This window comes from Capricornis sumatraensis, chromosome X, assembly GCF_032405125.1.
Source record: "Capricornis sumatraensis isolate serow.1 chromosome X, serow.2, whole genome shotgun sequence".
Lineage (NCBI taxonomy): Eukaryota > Metazoa > Chordata > Mammalia > Artiodactyla > Bovidae > Capricornis > Capricornis sumatraensis.
This window is the reverse complement of record NC_091092.1, coordinates 33,978,819-34,002,793: the sequence shown is the minus strand read 5'-3', so window position 1 is coordinate 34,002,793 and position 23,975 is coordinate 33,978,819. Positions and strand designations below refer to the sequence as shown.

The 23,975-nt window shown below is 37.9% G+C and overlaps 1 protein-coding gene across 3 annotated transcripts in view; it reads right to left on the bottom strand.

Annotated features, from left to right (window-relative positions):
- TENM1 (teneurin transmembrane protein 1) overlaps nt 1–23,975 on the bottom strand; it is a 624,193-nt gene that overhangs the window by 245,702 nt on the left and 354,516 nt on the right. For all 3 annotated transcript variants that reach the window (XM_068962599.1, XM_068962601.1, XM_068962600.1), the window contains exons 10-11: nt 23,587–23,781; nt 19,733–19,933 (exon numbers count right to left, since the gene is read on the bottom strand). In XM_068962599.1, coding sequence (XP_068818700.1) covers nt 19,733–19,933; nt 23,587–23,781 — 396 coding nt within the window. The remainder of the gene's footprint in view (nt 1–19,732; nt 19,934–23,586; nt 23,782–23,975) is intronic.

The following is a 23,975-nucleotide window of genomic DNA, read 5'->3' as shown; positions in this document are numbered from 1 at the left end:
TTTATGCTGTAGTATCTAAAAACTCCTTTGTACTCCTACTCTGGGGAATTTTATGCCACCTATCATTTTCCTACTTATTCAGAGAGATGCAGTGAGATTTTCATTCTGCTTGGGTTGGGATGAAACTTTTTAGAATATGTTGGTTTACCCATCCTCTCCTTGCTGACTTCTCATATTCCAAACTCTCCTGTATACTCGGTTGCTTTCTAGACTTTCTACCCTGTCCCATCCCATGATGTGTCTCTTCAGCATCAGTACCAACTTCTTTCGTTTACTTATATTTTCTAACACATTTTGACATCTGATGGGGCATTACTCAGTAGTTTTATACTTTTATTCACAGTGCTGCACTTTTGTATTATTTAATCTTAAGAATTTTTATTTTTGGTTTTGTAATCATGATTCTTTCCATTATATTTCATCCCTCCCTGAAAACCCTGCTGCCACCACCCTTTTTAGCTTTAGCTTAGTTTTCCTAGTCTTTTACCTTGTCAATGCTACAACCATCTACTTTAGACATTTGCCTCCATTTCTATATTGCATACCTGTTTCCTAATTTTTCTTTGTCTTTAATTGCATGCTATTACAAGTAATTAAAAATACAGTTTCACTGTAAGACTTTTCAATACAGATAAAACAATAATACATCTTGAGCCACCAGTCATAGTTACTTCCCAAGAGGGTAACCACCAATGACTCTTTGATAAAAATTTTCTCTGGACATCTTTCTATGTATGAAATTAAGATTTGCGCATAGAGGTATATGATTAGTATTTCATCCTAGATGGTATAATGTTGTAATTCTAATACCTCTGACACATCCTATCTCTCAAATCAATGAATATTTTTCTAGGACTGGGAAATATTTCTAAGACATACTATTGTCCATTTAGAACTAACTCATTCTTTTGGTCTATAGCATTCCCAGGTGGTGCTAGTGGTAAAGAACCTGCCTGCCATCAGAGGAGACTTAAGAGATGTGGGTTTCAATCCCTGGGTCTGGAATATCCCCTGAAGGAGGAAATGGCAACCCATTTCAGTATTCTCACCAGGAAAACCCCATGGACCGAGGAGCCTGGTGGGCTATAGTCCATGGGGTTGCAGAGTTGGACATGGCTAAAGTGACTTAGCACATACCCTAGTCTGCATGTTGTATAGTTTAATCTCTATAAATGGACATTTAGATAGTTTCTATACTTTCTTCTATTGTAAACAATGCCTCTTTGTGCATATGTGCCGGCATTTCACTAGGATATTTCTTAGAAATGGAATTACTGGGATGATGGCTATATATATTTTAAATTTTGATAGATACTGACAAAAGACTGTACCATTTAATAACCTACAAGGAGAGTGAAAGAACACTTGTTTCTAGATACTCTTGAACAATATGTCAATGTGAGGAATGAAAAAAGAAGTCTTTTTTTGATTTGTATTTCCCTGATCACTAGTGAACTGAGCATCTTCTCCAGCTGCTTTCCCTAAAGACAACCATGATGGATTTGAACAGATTTCAGAATGGTTCATAGTAAATAAAAGGTATAATGTTCAGAGGCCAGAGTTACACCATGTGCTCTGAGGGCACAAAACAAGCGATGCAATCAAAGACTTTAAGTAATTTCAAGAGTATAATCAGTTAAGCCTTCTGCCTTCAGGAGGTTGCCCAGATTGTTCCTGAATCTTCATAGGCAGGTAAACAAATTGCTATTCAAATCACCTAAAAAGGAAGTGCCATGATTTGCCGTCATAAGGAATTCTGATTTTTAAATGATCTCCTTCCCCCGGACATTTTCCCATATGGCCAAACTTGATTTTTTTGCTGTATTTTACTTATATCTTTTTACTGTTTTTTTTTTTTTATGGGGTTGGGAACACCTGGTCACTATACCCCATCTGAAAGCTTTTCAAGTACTTGAAGACTATACTAAGTCTCTTATGAACTCTCTCTTCTCTGAATGAATAAGGGCCTTACTGTGTCCTCAAGGATCTTTTTGTCTAGGGTTCTAAGTTATGTTGCTCTCTATATTTCTAAATCCTGTGAGTCCCTAATACAGAAAAGAGTAAAGAAGAAAAAGAGAGCCATAATCTAGAGAAAAAATGCTGTCAATATTTTGCCATCTTTCCTTCTATTTTGTACATAATGTACTTTATTGACATATGGGATACAATTTTTAGTTTACTTTTGGACCTCTTGTATCTTCAGAACATTCTAATATAAGTTAAAAATTCTTAGTCAGCACTGTAATTGCAAGGTGATATTCCAAAATGCACCCTAGTTTATCTAACCATTCTGATGCTGTGGCATATTTCAGTTGTGGCTGATTTCTATTTTGAATAACAGGTATACTGTTTGGATTACCTTATGTTTATACATCTCATTCCTACAGCACATAGGATTCAGCACACAGTAGGTGCATAATATAAGCCTGCTGCCTTACACAGAGCCTGAGTAAGTTCTTGCCAAGGCTGAGATCATTCATCTTATGGAGATAATTACTATAAATAATCAAGGTCACAAGCAAAGTACAAAATATCACCAGTGTGTCCCTGAAGAATAAATAACAGGAAGAATTACCTAGAAGGAGGGTGAAGATTGTATCTCATCACTCCACTTGACAGGAGTTGCTAGAGACCCAGGAAGACAGGAAAAGAAGAATAGAATAGAACAAAACTACAGGCACCTGTATTGACAGAGACTGGGTTTAATCCATATAATAGGGAAATCCAGATAAAGCTGAATATTTCTTAAATCCTTCTTAGGCAGGGGTGTGCTGTGTGTGCTAAGTTGCTCCAGTTGTGTCCAACTCTTTGTGACCCTGTGGACTGTAGCCTGCCAGGCTCCTCTGTCCATGGGATTCTCCAGACAAGAGTACTGGAGTGGGTTACCATGCCCTCCTCCAGGAGATCTTCCCCATCCAGGGTCTCTTACGTCTCCGACACTGGCAGGTGGGTTCTTTATCACTAGTGCTTCCTAGATAATTAGCACTCTCTTTTCTTCCAAATCTAGTTCTATTGAAAATATTAGGTTGAATCATATGACAATGTCACATTTATAGATCAAATATCAGCAATTTCATACAGTTCAATCTAATATTAGGGGTGGGAAAGAGGAGATGAGTAACGACCATTTTCTCCAGGCTAGTGTCACCAGCTGCCTTTGCAAAAGAATCACAGGGTCAAGAAGTCAGAAGGAAGCTCTTACACTGATATGTAATATAAGCAAAAGGATGTCCCACCAGAAATGGAAACAGAGCAGCAAACCCTGGGCACAGTTCAGTTTTCAAGAATATTTTAAGTAGGTGTATGTTTTCTTTTCATTGACAATCTTTGCCCTTGCCAAATCAGGATGATTGACACCCTTAATTTGCAATTTCCTAAATTTCAAGAGGTTTTTTTAAAATTTTTTTGATTGCAATATAATGGTTTACCTAATTATTTTTTCAAGTTGCAGTTTTTGATGTTTAATTTCAAAATCAATTTAAGATGTCTCGAGCTCCATTAATACACTGTGATATTGCTTCACTCATTTTCTTGCGAGGCACTTACTTAAAAAAATGCATCATTCTAATGATTTTAGATTACTCTACAGTGCACATACCAATTTATGACTATTACAAAATTTTAAGTTTTTTTCCCAAAGCACTTCAGTTTTAAAGATGCTCTGTATTTGCAGATAGAATGACAGAGAGTTAACTTTTAAAAGGGCAGAATACAATTTACAACCTTTAAAATTCTCTACCCTTTTTCATGTAGAACGCAACCTAAGTAAATAAATTTTGAAGTGTTCAATGGGCACATAAAAGAAGCATTAGGCTGAGGATATTATAAAATAATTTTCTTTTCATTCAAACTAATGACAATATTCTTTATAAATGGACAATACATTGTGTGCATGTGAACAGAGTGTGTGAATGTGTACAAGTGGGCATGGGTGTGTATAAGTGGGCCAGCATGTGTGTTTGAGTGCATGCAGGAGTGTACTATGGTGTATTTCAGTATATGTGTGACTGTGCAGTGTGTTAAAGAGTATGTGCATGGATACAAGTGTGTTTAAGAATGTGTGCATGAGTGTTGAAGTGTATGCATGTTTGTGTGCGTGTGATGTTCTGATTTAAATATGTGCTGAGAGATAAAATGCTATGTGCACTTTTATTGAGGTGGCCATTAGAGTGTGCTCCAGCCTCAGCACAGAATAGAGGAGATGCCCCCAACTGTATCTATACCACATCTATAAGATATCTGAATAAACATGTACACAACTTATACCTTGCTTGAAATCTGCAGGGGAAAAAATAGTGCTATTTGAATTTTGCCCCAGGATTTTGCACCTGGTTATATCAGTGTAATAGATGTAAATCAGCTGCCAAAGTTGGGAAATCTTCCTTCCCTGTTGCTTAAAAAAATTATTTTTGATTACTTTATTCTCTCAGGATTCCTTATTCACAGTGACACATGTCACTTTCACAGCGACTGAGAATACTTTGAGATTGATATTTAAAAGATTGTAATTAACATCCATTTCTACTTCAGATCACCCTGAAAGATGCAGAGGGTGCCAGATACATTTCTGGGATCAGACAGATGCCCATTCACGGATAATTTCCATTTTGTTGGTTAAAGCTTGCTGCTCTAGAAGGTAGAAGCCAAGGTCCTAGGGGCCAAAGCTACCATGTCATGAGTGCCAGGTGCTAGAATCTCTGCAGACATTACCACATTTCATCTTCATGGCAACCTTGCAAGGTAGTGTTAATTCCATGTCTGAGATGAAGTGTTGTTGCTTAGAGAGGTTAAATGAGTTGCTTAAGGTCATGTGGCTAATTAGGGGTGAGGATGGCATTATACTCGGTCTGACTCTAAATTGTGTTCTTTGTACTACACTATGCTGAACCTTTATGATTGAATCTGAAAGTATGACCTTTACAGAATTTATATCTTCTCTCCCTGGGCCTGGGGTTTATTTGATTGCCTGCTACTCTTTGGCCCTCAACTGCTTTCTCTAATGATGCCTAAAAATTTGATTGATATCAAGTTCATATCTACCTTAGAGGCAATGAATAAATTCATGGACCATACTTCCAATGATGTTAAACCTCAGTGTGTGGTTATTTCAAAGTATACTGGCTCGACTAAACTTGTTTTAGAAACTTTACTGACTAACCATTATACGCCAGGGATATTATACCCATTTTACAGATACAGACATTGAGCATTCAAGAGGTTAGGTAATTTGCTTAAGGCTAGATAAGTAGAACCTGCTGACTCTACAGTCCCGTTGACAGTCCTAGTAAGCCACTGGCTCTGATCAAGCTCATTTTCTTCATTTATAAAATGGGAATAACAGTATTCTCACTGCAGGACTGTTACAAGGATGAAAGGATATATATACACATACACATATACTATATATATATAGTGTGTATATATATATACACACATATGCTGTGTATATGTGTATATATATATACTGTGTATATGTATATATATATACACACTATATATATACATTTATATACTGTTACAAGGCTGAAAGGATAAAAATATATATAATCATATATATACACACACACTATACTGAACATAATAGTTAATACAGGATAACAATTATCTGAGTCATTACAGTTAATGATGAGTATGGACTTTGGCAATAAATAGACCTAGCTTCAAAGGTTCTGCCTTCAGCTGGCTACGTGATCTAAGGAACACTGCTGAATTTCTCTAGGTTTTCATTTCTTTCTCTATAAAATGATGATAATGTTCTACAGCACCGTTTCCCAAAGTGGTTCTAAAGAACACTTCTATCTCTGTAGGATATAAAGAAGCATTAAGCGTTTACTGATCAAAGTTTTGTGGTGAAGCCATGGTAGACAGCTTTCCTTATTGCGGGGAATTTTTAGAAGCTATAACATGAGAATATGCTTGGTGAATTTTCAAGTGGAAGCTAACCCATAGATTTCTCCTTTTAGTTTTTCACCATAGAATGTTTTTTGTTTGTCTGTAACATCTTGCAGGAAAGAGTTGTATAGAAAATACTTTAGAAATACTGACTTGTCATGATGATTAAATGGATAATATCTGTAAAACACGTATATAGCGAGAGTTTAATAAATATATTGTTATTATTATTATTATTACCACCATAATCATCATTATAGTCATTAATGAGCCCCACCATGGTACAGATAACCCAGGCCAGAAAAGTTATGTCTAATACACTTCTAGAAGTAAGGGTCTGGCAACTTTGCAGACAGAACTTTTTTGTCTGCCAGATTAGGGTGAACTGATCCAGTGTTGGTAGACACTTTAGCAGACAATATACTACATAAAAATTACACTGGGCATATCTATCTATATAAAGTAGAATTCTCTGAGTCACCAAAGTGTTCTTGGAGAACCAGAATTTCTCAGGCATTCCAAAGAATGCCAGGTTGGCATTCCAAAACCCTGCTGTTGCATTGTCTTTTTTGATTGGTTTTAACATGTTCATGAGATCTTGTACTCAACACAAGTATCTTCCCATACATGAGAGTTTTGCCTCTTTCCCTGTAAAAAACAATAACAACTATAAAACTTGGCAGAAGTACAGTGAGCTGTTATTGAATGTCTGATGTATATACTGGACTGTCTAACTTTCCATCCTGATTCAGTTCCTTGACAATCTGGAAATGATTTGCCTTTACCTTTGTATATCTCCTGTTTTCAATGTGCACACAGTTTGCTGAGATATATGGCCCTTTTAAAATCGGCTTTAAACTTTTATCCTTTCTATGCTCCTTATGGTAGAATTAATCATATTTTCGGAGTGGAATTCTAGGATGGTGGTAGATACTATTGCTTTCTACCAGAAGTCTTCAGGGACCGTGTGGGTTGCTTCCCCATGAACCAATCTTTTAGAGAGAGATATATTTTTAGAAGGGGATATGTTAACCCAAAAGGAAATTTCTTCACACATAAAAAATGTATTTATGTACCTAACTTGCTGGTACTGAAGAGGAGGTTGTAGGATAAATCCACAAGAAACTTTATCTGTATCTAGCCTAGCTGCTGCTGCTGCTAAGTCACTTCAGTCGTGTCTGACTCTATGCGACCCCATAGACGGCAGCCCACCAGGCTCCCTGGGATTCTCCAGGCAAGAACACTGGAGTGGGTTGCCATTTCCTTCTCCAATGCATGAAAGTGAAAAGTCAAAGTGAAGTTGCTCAGTCGTGTCCGACTCCTAGCGACCTCATGGACTGCAGCCTACCAGGCTCCTCCATCCATGGGATTTTCCAGGCAAGAGTATTTGCTACGTAGGATTATTGACTAAGATTAGCTCCCCCTTTTTCACTATTTTGCTTAGATGGATATTATGACAAAGGCAGAAATGAATAATTTTGTCACTATTGTAACCCTTGATATAGTGTTCTGGAGCTTTTTTGCATTTATGTTTGGACTAACAATGTCTGGAGGCTGAGAGGTTTGAGATGGACTGAGTGCTTTCATGTTCTATCGGTAATCCACTGATTCCCAAGAACCATTTCAATCCTTCCTCATGGGCCTCAAGTGAAGGACATCTTCCATTATGAATGAGCTGATGATAATTAAAATGGACACATTCTCTGTCTCTAAGTGTCCTAATATCTGGCTTGCCAAGAATTGTGGATAGAGAAAAACAAACAATTCTGGCCAGGTTAATGTGGTGACCTTCATAAATAAAAAGAGGCTGTTGGATTTTTATAAAAGTCAAGTTGTGTTTATGAAAAGCTTATTGCTAAGTTAAAACGTCAGATTTAATATGACCTCGTGGAAAGATCTGAATCTGATTGTTCCATCCTGTAAAGAGGCCAGGCTCTGTGGTATACACAGAGGTTTACACAAGGTATAAACTTGGGAGAGTGAGGTCATGGCAGCTTGGATGTCAGCTGACAACTTGGTGATCCGAGCCACCTCTGTCTATGTTTTAGTAATTCCCCCTTACAGAGCACACATGATTTTTTAAACAATCAAGCTAAATAAAGCATCTGAGGAAGATTTCATGGCTGAAGAATCACCCTAGAGACATTCTGAATGACAAGCTCTAATCTGTGCCAGTTTGCTTATTATCTATAAGTTTTACAGCTGGACTCGAGTGTTCTAATTCATTTTATGACATAAAAACTTATCCAACAAAGTTATAAACCTATTGCTTTATTAGACATTTTATTTAAAACATACGTTGGTTTCCTTCGAGAGGTGGAAAGTCTGGGCCTTTGAGGCCTGTGTACTATACACGAATAGATTGTCACTAGGCATTTAATTATGCTACTACTGTCCCAGATTTGTATTCTTTATCATATTTTGCAGAAATCTGAGTATAATGATTTGATGCTTCTCCTGTCTTAGGAAGTATATACATTCATTTATATTTCTTTCTTATGCTTTTATTGTCATAAACCAGAACCAGATTTATGGTTACCCTTGGTGTCTTAATATTGCCAAAAATGACTTTTGGTCAGTTATGCTAAAACCCAAATAATCATTTTTGGTAAACCTTTTCCACATATAGCTGACTGTCAACAATCCTATACTACAAAGTACTTATCCAAGTTACCTTGGTATCTGAATATATTCAGTTTAATTTGGAAAATACATTTAATTATATTTTCCAGGCTAAACTTAATACTGCCATATGCCACAGCAGTGCTGTCCAGTAAAATAGAAAGTGAGCCTCAAATGCAAGTCACAGATGCAACCTTAAATTTTCTAGTAGTCACATTAAAACTGCAGGTGAAATTAATGTTAATAAATATATAGTATCTGACCCAGTATGTCCAAAGTATTATCATTTCAATATGTAATCAAAATTATAACTAATAAGGAGATACTTTAGTTCATTTTTCCATATAAAATCTTGAAGATGATCTGTAGGGAAAGTGTCTCACTGGTCTCAATACAAAGAAACTTTTATTTCCACTGAGCTATGGGCTTGGCTTTATGTTGAAGATGTGGCGAGTCACACAACTGATCATGTTGCCCTGTTCTGCTAGTTGGAAAGTTGAATGCTACAGTGAAATTTGATGTTATTTAGCTGTTCACATGGCTTCCTTAAACAAAGATTATATTTCTTGGCTTCCTTTGCATCTAGGTGTGGTCACATGACTTAGTTACTGGTCAGTGAGATATAAATGAATGTTTCTAGCAGTACCATAAATGAAGTCTCCTTAAAAGAGAGCAAACAGACCATTTCCCCCTCCACTCTTTCATCTTATCTGGAATGAAGATGTGGTGATTGGAACATTGGCTGCCATTGTGTACAGTGAGGATAAAAGTCCCACCTTGAGGGATACGAGAGGTGTGAGCCAGAAGAATCTTTCTGGAGTCACACCTAAGCCTTGGTCTGTCGTCACCTACTTCTAGATTTCTTTTGTGTGAAAGTAAGGTCACAGTTATATCTTGTTTAAGCTACTCTTTTATTTGCCTCCCCTGAGGGAGGTATTTCCTGTCACTAAACCTAATCTTAGCAGACAGACCAGGAATATAAATTTTCCTTGAATGTGAGTTTATGATGAAGAGCAGGGCTTAAAGGGAGTGAAAAGATAGAATAAATACTTTTCACCTAACTTTTCAGTGAAACATCTGTTCTACAAACAAAAAAAAAAATAACACCACTCAGGTGGGGATAAAAAAAATGTAATGACTTTAGAATAGAAAGAATTTTCATACTCCTTAAAATTAATTCAGCTTTACCATGTCTGAAAATGAATTCTGTGAGACAGCTACTAATTTATCTTCTACTTACAAAAGATTTGTCTTTGAAATGTGTCTTTACAATGAGAATTGAAATATAATGACAATAATGGCTACCATTTATTATTATAATCTAATGTCTACTATGGGAGAAGCACTATGTTAGGTGTTTCACATATATTATCTCATTTAACTCTTACAACTACCCTAACAAAGTAGGAATTATTTCCCCATTTTATAGGAGAGGCTCAGAGAAACCAAGTAACTTATTCAAGGTCACATAGTAACTTAGAGGAAGAGCTGGGATTTGAGGTCAGTTCTGTCTGACTTTTCTATGCTGAAACTCTGACAGTTTTCATAACACTGTTTCCCCCCTCCCCAACACTGGCTCAGATCACTTTCATCAACCTACTTCTCCCCTTAATCATAACATTGTGATAGTCAAGGAAGAGATAGACTCTGGGATCCTGCCCTGTGTATATATTCACTGCTAATTTTCCTAGAGATTCAGTGGAAGTGATGACAATGGAAAGGTAACGTCTCTTGAATTTGAACAAGGCTCCCTTAATGGTATGTTAGACGAAAGGTCTAAACCAGACATTAAGACTTGTCTCTCATATTAACTATGTATCTAATCAGCTACATTCAACTCAGTTCAGTTCAGTTCAGTCACTCAGTCGTGTCCGACTCTTTGCGACCCCATGAATTGCAGCACGCCAGGCCTCCCTGTCCATCACCAACTCCCAGAGTTCACCCAAACTCATGTCCATTGAGTCAGTGATGCCATCCAGCCATCTCATCCTCTGTCATCCCCTTCTCCTCCTGCCCCCAATCCCTCCCAGCATCAGAGTCTTTTCCAATGAGTCAACTCTTCGCATGAGGTAGCCAAAGTACTGGAGTTTCAGCTTTAGCATCATTCCTTCCAAAGAAATCCCAGGGCTGATCTCCTTCAGAATGGACTGGTTGGATCTCCTTGCAGTCCAAGGGACTCTCAAGAGTCTTCTCCAACACCACACTTCAAAAGCATCAATTCTTCGGCGCTCAGCTTTCTTCACAGTCCAACTCTCACATCCATACATGACTACTGGAAGAACCATAGCCTTGACTAGACGGACCTTTGTTGGCAAAGTAATGTCTCTGCTTTTGAATATGCTATCTAGGTTGGTCCTTACACAAATCATTCAACCTTTCTAGGCCTCAGTTTTCTTCTATAAAAGGAAAGACAAAACTAGGTGATCTCTAAAATCTAATCTAGTGTGAATATTCTATGATTATGTCAAAAGTCTGTCAAAGAAGAAATAAACAAAGACAGCTGGAAATGAAAGTAGGCAGTATTATTTAGAATGCTTTAACTTTCATTGTTCGACATGCACAATTCAATTTAAAAATGAATGGACCTACCAGAAATGTGTGGCAAGCTGTCTCTGATTGTTTAAATTGTTTACTCTTGATTCCACTGTTACTTTTCGCTCCTATGGCTTCAGAAATATCTTTTTTTCCCCATTTATTTCAATAACAAAAATTTATTTATATATATTTAAATAAAATTTATTCATTTTATTTTTGGCTGCATTGGGTCTTTGTTGCTGCACATGGGCTTTCCCTAGTTGTGGCGAGCGAGGGGGCTACTCTCGTTAATTTTGGTGCTTGGGCTTACTCTTGTTACAGAGCACTGGGCTCTAGAGCATGCAGGCTTCAGTAGTTGTCACTCGCAGCCTCTACAGCATGAGCTCAGTAGGTGTGGTACTCAGGCTTAGTCGCTGTGTGACATGTGGAATTTTCCCGGACCAGGGATCGAATCCAGGCCCCCTGCACTGGCAGGTGGATTCTAATCCACTGTATCACCAGGGAAGTCCCAGAAACATCTTTTGAACAATACTTCTCAGAACACTCTTTTAAAGCTCACTAGCTGAACCATTTTTCTAGCTGGAATAAACTCTTCTAGGTTTGTTGAACTCTAATGTGTTTACACATAACCCAGTAGAAAAAAAATTCTTGATTTAATTGCAACTTAAATATTTTTCTCCATTTAAAGTGAAAATGTTAATTATTAAAAATAAATTGAAATGTGAATTTAGCTGAAAAACACATTTTACAGATGTATAAATTGAGATCCATAGTGGCTGATTAGTCCAAGATTACATGGAGAGTTAGGGCTCTGCCAGGACATCAGAGGCATCAGCTGATCTGGGTAACCTAGAGTTTTGGTGAGGGTCCAGAGTGGGAAATAGATTGTTAGCTGAACCTTGGGCCTGTACAAGATCAGGGATCCATATTAAAACCAATCTAGAAGCAAATATGCCTTGCAAAAATAGGTTAGAAGAAAATGATCTGGCTCAGGCTTGGGTCTGAAGATGTTCAATAACAAGCTTCCTCTGAGACTTCATGGCAACTAGCTGAGTTTCACGTGGGTTTGGAGCCTGAGTCTGTACTAAATGTATGGTCCCAAAACTGTAACTTGAGATTGTTAATTTAAACTTTAAATTAGTACAAATGGTCATCATGTTGTACACCTGAAACTAATAAATATTATAAATCAACTACACTACAGTAAAAAGTAGTGCAGACAACTTCCTATGAGAAACAGACATAAATCTTCCCCAGACTTAGAATTTCAACATATTTTAACCAACTATAAAAAGTGAACAGAAGTAAGAAAGCCAGCCAATCATATGCAAGAGTTGACAGAAGCAAGAAACCATAGATCCAGGCCCACAAAGCCTTAACATGATCTATTTATCAGATATAGTATGTAAAATAACTATGTTTAATATGCATAAAGAAAATAGTAGATAAAGACAGGATTAAGGAGCAAGAAATTGCCAAAAATTAATGAGAGATATTTGAAAAACAAATTAAATAATTTTAGAAATGAAATCACTGAAATTTACAATTTAATGGAAGGGTTGAACATCATAATAAATACAGCTGAAGAGATATTTCATGAGCCAGAAGACAAGCTTGAAGAAATTGCCAATAAAATAACAGAGAAACAAAGAAATGGAAAATTGGAAAAAGCATAGAGGCCAGAGCTGGAGAGTCTAATGGAAATTCCAAAAGGAAGTAGCAGAGAAAGTGTGAAAATCAAAATTCAATGAAATAGTGACTAAATATTTTCTATGATTTATGGAAGACATGGGTTCTTATACTCAAGAGGCTCAGCAAGTCACAAGCAGGATAAAAACAAGATTAATCCACACTGATCTTTAGGATAAGACATTGGGTTGCGAATTCTATTGCCAACCTCAACGCTGAAGCACAGACAATAAAGTAAGTTTCCCCATGTCTCACAGCAGATTAGTTCCTTCAGCTATAAAATGAGGAAACATTATTAATCCTGCTTACACCTTAATGATATTATGAGAATAAGAGAAACCTGTTTGCTAGGTTACTGGGAATGTGGAAGTATAAGTCATGTTCTTACCAGGTGAAAATGTACGGTCCTTCTTTAATGAAGGATAAATCTCTGTCCTTCCTATGCCTCTTCTTTCCAATGACTCAGAAGAATGAAAGTGAAAGTTGCTCAGTCGTGTCCACCTCTTTGCAATCCCATGGACTATACAGCCCATGGAATTCTCCAGGCCAGAATACTGGAGTGGGTAGCCTTTCCCTTCTCCAGGGGCTCTTCTCAACCCAGGTCTTCCACATTGCAGATGGATTCTTTACCAGTTGAGCCACAAGGGAAGCCCGAGAATACTGGAGTGGGTCGCCTATCCCCTTCCAATGACTCAGAAAAATACATGTAAAGCAAATCTCCGGAAAGGTTCTAGAGGTAGTTTTTATTATCAAAGCTCAATATGCAATCCACACTCTAATAATGACCCTGGATTATGGCCATAATAATGAATGGGGGGACTTCGCTGGTGGTCCAGTGGTTAAGAATCCCCTTTCCAACTCTGGGGATGTGGGTTTGATCCCTGGTTGGGGAACTGAGATTCCACATGCTGTGAGGGTGGCTGGATCCACACGCCACAACTACTGAGCCCAGCACACCCTAATTAGAGAGTCTGTGCACTGCAACGAAAGATCCCAAGTACCAACCCATGCAGCCAAAAATAAAAGTAAATACATGACTGAAAAATAAGGCTTTACTAAAAAATATAATGAAATGAAGAAAATGGCTATGTCAGTATTTGGAGAAAAAATTAAAACCAATGGATAAATGCAGGATGTTTTTATTACAGGAATGAAAGTATCTTTCAGTTTATGGGGGGGGGAATGTATACAGTGCTCTTTAATATCTCTAATAATTTGATTTTGTATAGGATTGGAAAAACTTATTTTGATCCTTCTCCATATCTTGGCCACTGATTTTGCACAACTGAATTCTGGCTTCCTTCAAAGCCTTTCTCAACCATCTCTACTAGAGACCCTTTCTACCTTCCTGCCCTGCCCCTGCTCAGATCAACCCCCACCCCCCATGTCAGAGAAGCAGGCAGCAGGTCAGACTGTGGAGGGGAGCACCCAGGTGGCCACCTTTCCTGCAGGATCTCACCTACAGGGCCAAACACAACTCTCAGATTACACCCTTTTCTGGGTCTATTTCATTTCATGCAGATGAACATGAATTGAGAAAAATGCCAAACAGAAAATGAACTTGGAATTCAGAGAAAGTTTGGGTGAATGGGAGGAATGCATTTAATGGTACAGTACAAAATTTTCCTGGTTTCTTTTGATGCTCCTATTGGTCTTTCCAAATGTACTCCTTATTATTAACTGTACTTGAGACATGTAAATAAGCATGCCTCCTCACACTCAGGTTTACTTAATTACATTTTCTTACCTCACAGTTGCCACCTTAAATATATGTCCCTGGTTGAAAAACAATTTTAAAGCTTTAATGTCCTGGAACAGTCAGCAGAGTTAGCTCAGATTTACAGAGAGGGAGCTGCAAATTTACCTCACTGTTCAAACTTGTCAAATTGTCAAAAGTTTCACTGGATTTTTGCATTGCAGTCTGCTAATGATGGCAGAAAAGGTATGGTTTTTATCACCTCAGAACAAAATGTAAAAGATGTATTTTGAAAACATTTGATATTTGATGTGCTTTAAATCACATCATAAGATTTGATGGCTATTAGATGGACTCTCTTTGATAAAGATAAGGTATTTTTGAATCTGAGAATTTGGGGGGGTTTGATTTCTATTTTCACTCAAGACAAAAAAACTTAGGGGGTGTCAAGCCATCTCTGAGTAGGATGTATTGCTAGGAAATCATGATAATAGTATGATTTTTTTCCATTTCATATCTGCCTCCCAAAAATATTTTTGTGGATTCTTACACTCTTAATCTGACTTGAATTCTATTAAGGATGCTTTGGGGGTTGTATTTCTAGTGCCACCAATGAACTGCACTGACAGATTCCGCAAATCTACAGTTAATGTTCTTACCTCACTGTGGTGTTAATCGTGTAGCCAGTATGTTTCAAGCAGGGGTTTATTTTATTAAATCAATCAAATCAGAGTCCCCTTAAGGTTTACCCTTTATTTCTTCCAGAATAGAAAAAAGTGACTTTAAAATAAACTTGATCAGAGGTTGTCATACTTTGAATGCAAATTAAAAATAATTAAGCCTACATAGGAATTAGTCATAAGCCTTTTTGTCCCTATATGCTAAAAAGCAGTATAAAACTTCCCATCATGTTTCAGTGACTGATTGTCTATATTTGAGCTTTTCAGTCCATGAAATTTGTTCATTATAATATATTAACATTGTTTGATAACTAGTAGAGACTTCTCTTTTGTGAACTCAGCTACAGCTCTTAAGAAATTCAGGTGTGTATCCCAAACTGAATAGACAAGATTATTTGCAACCCTACGTTCCTAATCTGGATTATCTCTTTTCTATTGAAGACACTTAATTTCAGTTACTTTATATATGAGTGGATTTTTCCCTTCAGTGGCATGATGAATGACTATATAGCTGTGCCCATAGCATGTACATTCTGTTTTGAACAAAGCTTCTTTATCAAATGGCATGTACAACCCTGCTGTTACTGTAATATCTATAGGAAAAATACAGTGTACACTAATCATTTCAAATGACCTACTCAGTACCTGGAAATTTCAGGAAAGTGATGCATTATATGTGACAGATATGTAGAATCAGATGAAAACCTTTTGATTATTGGCGCTTTCAATAAAGGGGAAAATGAATAATGTTCTAAAAGCATACGATACTTGTATAATCAAGGAAAGTTTTTCTAGCAATTATAATTATATGAGCCTTTTACAACTTCCTCCTCTAATTATCTGTTTTATTAGTAGATGCATATCACCATCCATTAGGGAACACTTAAAAACATAACAAGACATTGTTAAATACACACATGTTTACGTGTGTGTGTACATGTGTATCTCTACAAATAGAGGTAGATTCGCAAACAAAATGGTCTATATATCAAAGTGTGGATTTCATTATAACATAAACAAAGTTATTTGCAATTAATATTTTCTCACCATAAACAATATGGAGTTGAGAGTTTAGGAACTATATCCACAAACCATCGATAATCAGTGTCAACAGCTCAATAGACAGGCTAAAGAACCGTAGATCTCAGTGTTGAAAAGGGTCTCAAGAGCCACTTGGCTAATCTTCTACCATTTCAAAAATGAGGCAGCTGAGACTCAAAAAATTTAAATGAGTTACTCAAAATCACTATGCTGTGAATACACACACAAGCACACATGAGCACAAGCACACACACAGTGTCATCTCTCCAATGGACAAAATGGCCACATGTCATAGGATAGCCTGAAAATAAATATCCTTACAACAAAGCCTTATGGAATCTTCACCCAGAACTACAGATGATTCCTGTTATATAGCAACTGTGTACACACACACACACACACACACACACACACACACACACACACACAGACAGAGCTTCCCAGGTAGCTCAGTCCAGTATTCTTGCCTGAAAAATTTCCTGGACAAAGAAGCCTGGCAGGCTATGGTCCATACTTCAGGAATACTTCAGGACCTAATGTTCCATCTCTCTAGCTGATTAATCCAGTTCTAAGATCCAGGATAATGAGAGGGGATTATGGTAGAAAGGACAGAAACTGTCCTCTCTTTGTGGATGCTTATCTTCCATAAATTTCACAGTCTGTTATCTGAGAATAACAATAGATAGAGTGGCTCAAAGGAAGTTTCATCAAGAAGAAAGGAGTACAAAGCTCTAAATTCTGCTTTTATGCTCCTCCTCAGAGACTATGAGACCAGGAGAAGCCAGATTTTATGAAAGAAATGTAGTAGATGTGTTTTACAATGCCCATCTTCGAAGCTGCAGCCAGTATCTTCAGTATAGGGCTAAATGTATTACTGAGATTTCATGGCAAGGAGCTCTATTTTAAGGGAGCATGATTTGACCTGCAGTATATCCAAATCTAAACTATGTTATAACAAGCTTCTGTTGTATTCCCCTTGAGGTGCTTTTTAAAGACTAATGAGTTAACCTTTGTGAAGTACCATGAGACCTCCAGGTGAAAGAACCCTATATCAAGTATCCATTCAGAGCTGCTAACAATACTCAGTGTACCTAGAAAACAGACTGAAAATAATCAGTAAACCATTCACTGCAGTCCCCTTGGTATCAGAGCAACACAGTTAACATGCTAACAGCTAAGCTTCATGCGCTTAGAGGAAGAGAATGATCAATGGCAAAGAGCATATCCACCTTTGAAATGACATGATCCATTATAAGAATCAGATGTTAAATTGCTTCCTGTACTGAGCATACTCAATTAAAAGTCTGCACAGTGAGATCATCTTGATGGTTAAATATGCTCTGTGGGAACAACCTTTATGGAGCTTAAAAATCACAGAAGGACTATTCCTACCATGACACCGGAGATTCAGAAGGCATTTCCTTTCCCTATTTTTCAAGTTGGTAGTTTTATTAGGAAGGCTTTTGCCTGAGAGACTGCAGAGTTTGGGGTCATACCCATTCACCCTTTTGATTCTCTGACCAAGAGGTGCTTCTAGTGTTCTTTTTCTATTGCATCCAGAATGGATGGATGTGGCTTTAGTCCACTTTCTAATTTGAAAGTGAAAGTGGAAATTGCTCAGTCGTGTCTGACTTTTTACAACTCCATGGACTATACAGTCAGTCCATGGAATTCTCCAGTCCAGAATACTGGAGTGGATAGCCTTTCCCTTCTCCAGGGGATCTTGCCAACCCAGGGATCGAACCCAGGTCTCCCACATTGCAGGTGGATTCTGTACCAGCTGAGCCACAAAGGAAGCCCAAGAATACTGGAGTGGGTAGCCTATCCCTTCTGCTGCACATCTTCCCAACTCAGGAATCGAACTAGGGTCTCCTGCATTGCAAGCGGATTCTTTACCAACTGAGCTATCAGGGAAGCCCCCATTCTAATTTAGTCTACCTTGAATCCATGTTATATCTGGACAAGAATGCAGTGGATATTTGATGCCCTTCATTTCCTTGAATGTTCCCTTTTCCATAAGCTAATCTATTCACCTGAGTCCCTGCTCCTTGTCTAACTCTTCCTTTGGTGGGGGTGAGGGTGGGGGCTGAAAAGAAGTGCTAGATGTGGGATGAAATCAACAGTCCTGAAAACAACTTTCAGGTTTGCAATTAGCTAGCTCTATGACCTTGGAAAAATAATTTAACTCACTAGCTCTCACTTTCCTCTTGTTTCAAAGATTTGTATAGCTCTTATTCATTGCTGACTCTATCTCCTCCAGCCAGACTGCAAGTCCCAGTAGTGCAGGAATCATGTACTCCTCACTGATGTATCCCGAGAGTTAGCCCATGGCCCACAGTAAGTGCTCAAGGAAAATCTGTTTATAGAATATTTAAGCGGACTTCTCTGGTGGTCCAGTGGCTAAGACTTCGTGTTCCCAATGCAGGAGGCTCGAGTTCGATTCCTGGTTGGGGAACTAGATTTCACAGGCTGCAACTAAGACTTGTGATCAGTCACCCAATCTCTCAATGTAGAAATCATAGTTAGTGATAATTCCTGCCTCCAGCAGCACTTATATAGTAACCATGTCCTGTTTCCTAACCTTGACCTAAAACACAATCTGTTATAAACCACGCAGTAGCTTCTTACTGTGTCAAGAAGAAATGCAAGTTCCTTAGCATGGCGTGTAAACAAAACTCCCTGTGTTCTCATCCCTGCCCATCTCTCCAATTATATCTTCTGGATTCCTAGGTGCAGCCACACCCAATGACTAGCAAGTCGCCAAATGGAATATTTGGATTCACATTTCTTAGTTTAAATTATTCCTTCTGCCTGGAATGTTCTTGGCTCTTAAATCCACCTGATAAACATATCATCATCTTTTTAGTGTTCATTCAAGTATTAAGATGTTTCCAAAGTCAGAAACGGGAACCCTCCTACACTGTTGGGGGGAATGAAAATTGGCGCAACCATTATGGAATACAGTATGAAGATTCTTTAAAACACTAAAAATAGAGTTGCCATATGATCCAGCAATCACACTCTTAGGCATATATCCAGAGAAAACTAACTTGAAAAGATACATGAACCCCAATGTGCATTGCAGCACTGTTTACAATAGTCAAGATATGGAGGCAACCTAGATGTTCATCAACAGAGGAACGGATAAAGAAGATGTAGTGGATATATACACTGGAATGCTACTCAGCCACTGAAAAGAAGAAAATGATGCCATTTGTAGCAACATGGATGGACCTAGGAATTGTCATCCAGAGTGAAGTAAGACATAGATTTGAAATAATCTATAGAGAACTGATCATAATAGACTCCAAAATGGATGGAATAACTACAGGAGAGTGCAAAATGAAGACAGAGGTTCAACTACAGAACTATAACAATGAAAAATGCAATGAAAAGCTCAGTGGTGTGTTGTATATGAAAACTCAGTAAAATACAAGCCTAGGGAACATGTGGAAGCTCCTTATGAAGGCATACATGAAGTCATACAGATCTGACTTTAAGAAATATTACCTTAAGGTAAAGACCAGTAAGAACTCAGGAGTGAGGGAAGGGGGTGAAAAATTAGACTCTGATGTACCTGTTGAGCAGTCAGCCCCTGTCCACTTAGGATCGCAGCTGCACGTGCCAGCATCCAGAAGAAAAGTCCCGTGTCCTGAGCACTGCTCCTGACATATTGGAAGTGGAGTTTCACAGTTGACTCCTCCCCAACCAGTAGAACAGTGACATTCTCCTTTTACACAGATGCCGTGGCCAGAACACATGGGGTCTAAGCAGTCCTCTGAAGGCCAGAAAAAAAAAAAAAGGCTAGGGTGAGGGGGGAAGGTTGAAAGTGAACAGGTGTGGCCAGGACACTGAGATACATTGATTTTCCAATATTACATTATTTATGCTATTTTCATTAGGCAATAAAATGACTTACATAAATGCTGTGTTTGAACCAGAATATTATCAACACTTAAAAATACCATAAATGTTGCAATCTAAATGTAGAAGAAGGAAACCACAGCTATGTTCTATGAAATTAAGAGCAGTGTATAGCACTCCCACACAAGTGGGTGGGTGGACAAGAATGAGCCTTCAGTAGGGATTCCTCAGCTTTGCAAAAATAAATAAATAAATAAATAAAAGTCAAGAAGTTTTGGTAAGTCATTCCCTGTTTCTGAAATTGGAATCATAGCTCCCAGAAATGGCTTTTATTTGATGTGTTTAGAGGAATTTTTATATATATATTTAAGTTTGGATTATTTAAGTTATTGGTTGATGTGACTGCTGTTTCATGGAATCATATGACTAATTTCTTATAATCTCTCATTTATATCTAAGAAGCACTGAAAATGTAACATTTTAAACACAATTTAAAAATTCTTTGCCTCGTGGATTCTCCTTCTACCAGGACACTGTGACATAGTTTTCAATGTTTTAGAATATCACAGACTCAATTATATTTGACTCTGATTCTGTGAAGTCTGGAAATTTTTGGACACATTCTAAAAAATACTCTAAACTATTTCACAAGTAGATTTCTATGGTTGCCTTGGGGAAAATTATTTTGTGCTTTTAACTGAGTGACCACCCCACGGGTAATGGGAAAGTCGATGTCCACATTTCTGATCTTCACATACAACTAAGATGAGACCAAAATAACCTAACCATTATGAGGATGTACGCTTTCAATTACTTTTCTAGCAATGGAAACAGACTGATAGGATCTGCCATCATTTGCAAGACTGGTCTAGACTTAGCGTGTAGCATGTGCCATGGAATGGGCTTCCCAGGTGGCTCAGTGATAAAGAATCTGCCTGCAATGCAGGAGATGTGGGTTCCATCCCTGAGTCAGGGAAGATCCCCTGGAGGAGAAAATGGCAACCCACTCCAATACTCTTGCCTGGAAAATCCCATGGACAGAGGAGCCTCAAGGGCTACAGTCCATAAGGTTGCAAAGAGTTGGACACAACTTAGTGACTAAACAGCAACAACAAATGTGCCATGGAATAGAGTTGAGTCTAACTAAGTGTTTTATAATTAGTGTTATTGCCATTATAATTAGCCCATGATCTCAGGGTCATTAGCACAATGCTTTAATACCTAAGCTAATCAGCAAATAAACACCAGAAGGTACATCTAATTTGATCTATTCATTATTTGGAGGGAAAGGAAAAGTGTGTGTGTGTGTGTGTGTGTGTGTGTGTGTGTGTGTGTGCACGCGTGCTCAGTCACTTCAGTTGTGTCCGACTCTTTGTGACCCTATAGACTGTAGCCCACTAGGCTCCCCTGTCCATAGGGATTCTCCAGACAAGAATACTGGAGTAGGTTGCCATGCCCTCCTCCAGGGGATCTTCCCAACCCAGGGATCAAACCCAAGTCTCTTATGTCTCCTGCATTGGCAGGCAGGTTCTTTAGTGTACGATATTATTTCAGAAGGAGGTAATTTTGTTGCATCAAAATATAACAATTTTAATAAATAAAATAGTATTTAACTTAATATAGTTTTATTGTTTTTTAGAAGACCATCTTCAATGATTAGGTAAGTCATACTTAAGTCAGAGGCACAAAGTCATTTGGCTGCAGGGACCAGGTGGGTTGCAAACATGAATGAGGTGGGCTGGATATAAGAAAGCAGGGTGTGCTGGGAATAAGTGTCCAGTTTAAAGGAAGCTGCTGCTGCTGTGTGTGTCTGTGTGTTGGTTGCTGAGTCATATCTGGCTCTCTGCTACCCCATGGACTGTATAGCCTGTCTGGCTCATCTGTCCATGGGATTCTCTAGGCAAGAATACTGGAGTGGGTTGCCATTTCCTCCTCCACAGGGGATCTTCCCGACCAAGGGATCGAACCCAGGTCTCCTGCATTGCAGGTGGATTCTTTATTGCCTGAGCTACTAGGAAAGCCCAAGTTGCTGTTAATTGGCTCCAATCATTGCTACTATGTAGGAATGTGGGCTCAGGGTCACCAGATATTTTTGTTGCTCCAGAGAGGCCAGAAATAGAGATTTTTATATGATGCTACTCTATTTTAAATTTTGCAAAATACATCACATTAAACAACAATGAAAATACCACCACCACTACTTAGTGAAACAAACAAAATTCACCCATGCACCCATTCAGCCTGTTTGTGAAATCTGACTTAAAACATTTTTTATTAAAAAAAAATTGTATTTGGAAAGTTTCTACCTTTAAACATGGTACTCCTTGCTATCTTGGTTAGTCTATAAATTTTCTTTGTGGCCTAGAAGGCAAACTGTAGCTAAGTCCTTTTTCAACTATTTAGAAAATTTACATTAGAACGGTCTAACTTAGGTTAAATGTTTTTCAGGGCAGACTGTAGATGTTGTAATAGACACCATGTTTTTGGGGGGTGAAAACATGTGTGCATCTGTATAGCATCTGAATGTATAGCTTAAATATCATGATTGCTGATGGATCCCCATAAAAACAGCTTCTAAAAGTAAGTCAGGAACTTTACTGCCTTGTCAAGGCCCAATGACATTCATATTGGAACAGATACAATCTTCACACCAAAATTCTACTATGGATAATGGAAGGTGGAAAGCTAAACTCTTGTTTGCTCATGGAGCAGAATGAGATTAAACCCTTTAAAATGCTGTGTAATAGTCTTAATGAGCCATCTTTAAAAAGCAATTATAGTGCATTTTCAGCAATCTATTTCCTGAACAACAGTTGTGATGAGACCATCTCCCATGGTAATGGTTTAATATTATTTCTGAAATCAGTCTTATTTGAGGAATGTGGCATGAAAAAGGTCTGATTACTAGCAAACTTATTTTGCAATGTGTCTTCTTTAAATGATAAAACTACTGCTGTTTCGAAGTATGTTTTGTAAATGATAAAATTATTGTGCATGTATGTGTAAATGCTCCTTTGGGGTGAATTTTAATATAAAGGCATTGTCTTGAAACTCATTAGTGGTAAGTCTACTTCCTTAGGCAGGGAGGTCAAGTTTCAGCATGAGGTATATAAAAATAAATAATATAAAGCAATAATAATAATGGTAATTACAAATCACTCCCAAAGAAAACATTTATGAAATGGTTCCAAATGTGCACAATAATATTATTTTTATTATGTGCTTTAGAGAAAGATGTAGCCTAGTGCACTCTGTAATAACGAAAGCTTATAAATTAACACCTAAAATAATCATGATGGAAATTTTCATCATAAAACAGTGTTAAAATGAGGAGGGCATACGGCATTTTCCACTACTGCTCTGTAAGGGTCAGAGGTATGACCTCATGTTATTATTAGAGGCTGTCAGAAGAGACATGAACTCCCATTGCTCCATGTACTAAGTAGACATGTTGTGCATTTATGGTTTGCAAAGACCACTTATGTCTCTTCTAGAAACACAGAATGACACCTTGGACCATTCAGTGAGAGAAAAGCCTGAAGCAATATATTAACACAGGGCTCTGACCTTCCTCGCATATTTCTCCTTTGTATCCTGGCACACAGATGCAAACTCCCATGATGCAGGTGCCGTGGCCAAAGCACGTTGGATCAATGCATTGCTCTTCTGGAACGTCGCACTCTGGCCCCTTCCAGCCATTTCGGCAGACACAGTGTCCTTTTTCATATTCTCCATTCCCACCACACAGCACAGGGCACGAATCTGAAGGTTGGCAAATGAACTTGTAATGTTCTCATAATGCTTGTAAAATCTCCAAAGAGCAATTCTCTATCGATTCTCATATAATATTTCTGGCAAAAAAATTGTACTATTTCTGGCTTAGCCTTTATTAAATCGGCACATGTTCATGATTACAAACAGAATTTTCCTCTTATGGGATTGGGGGAAAGATAAAT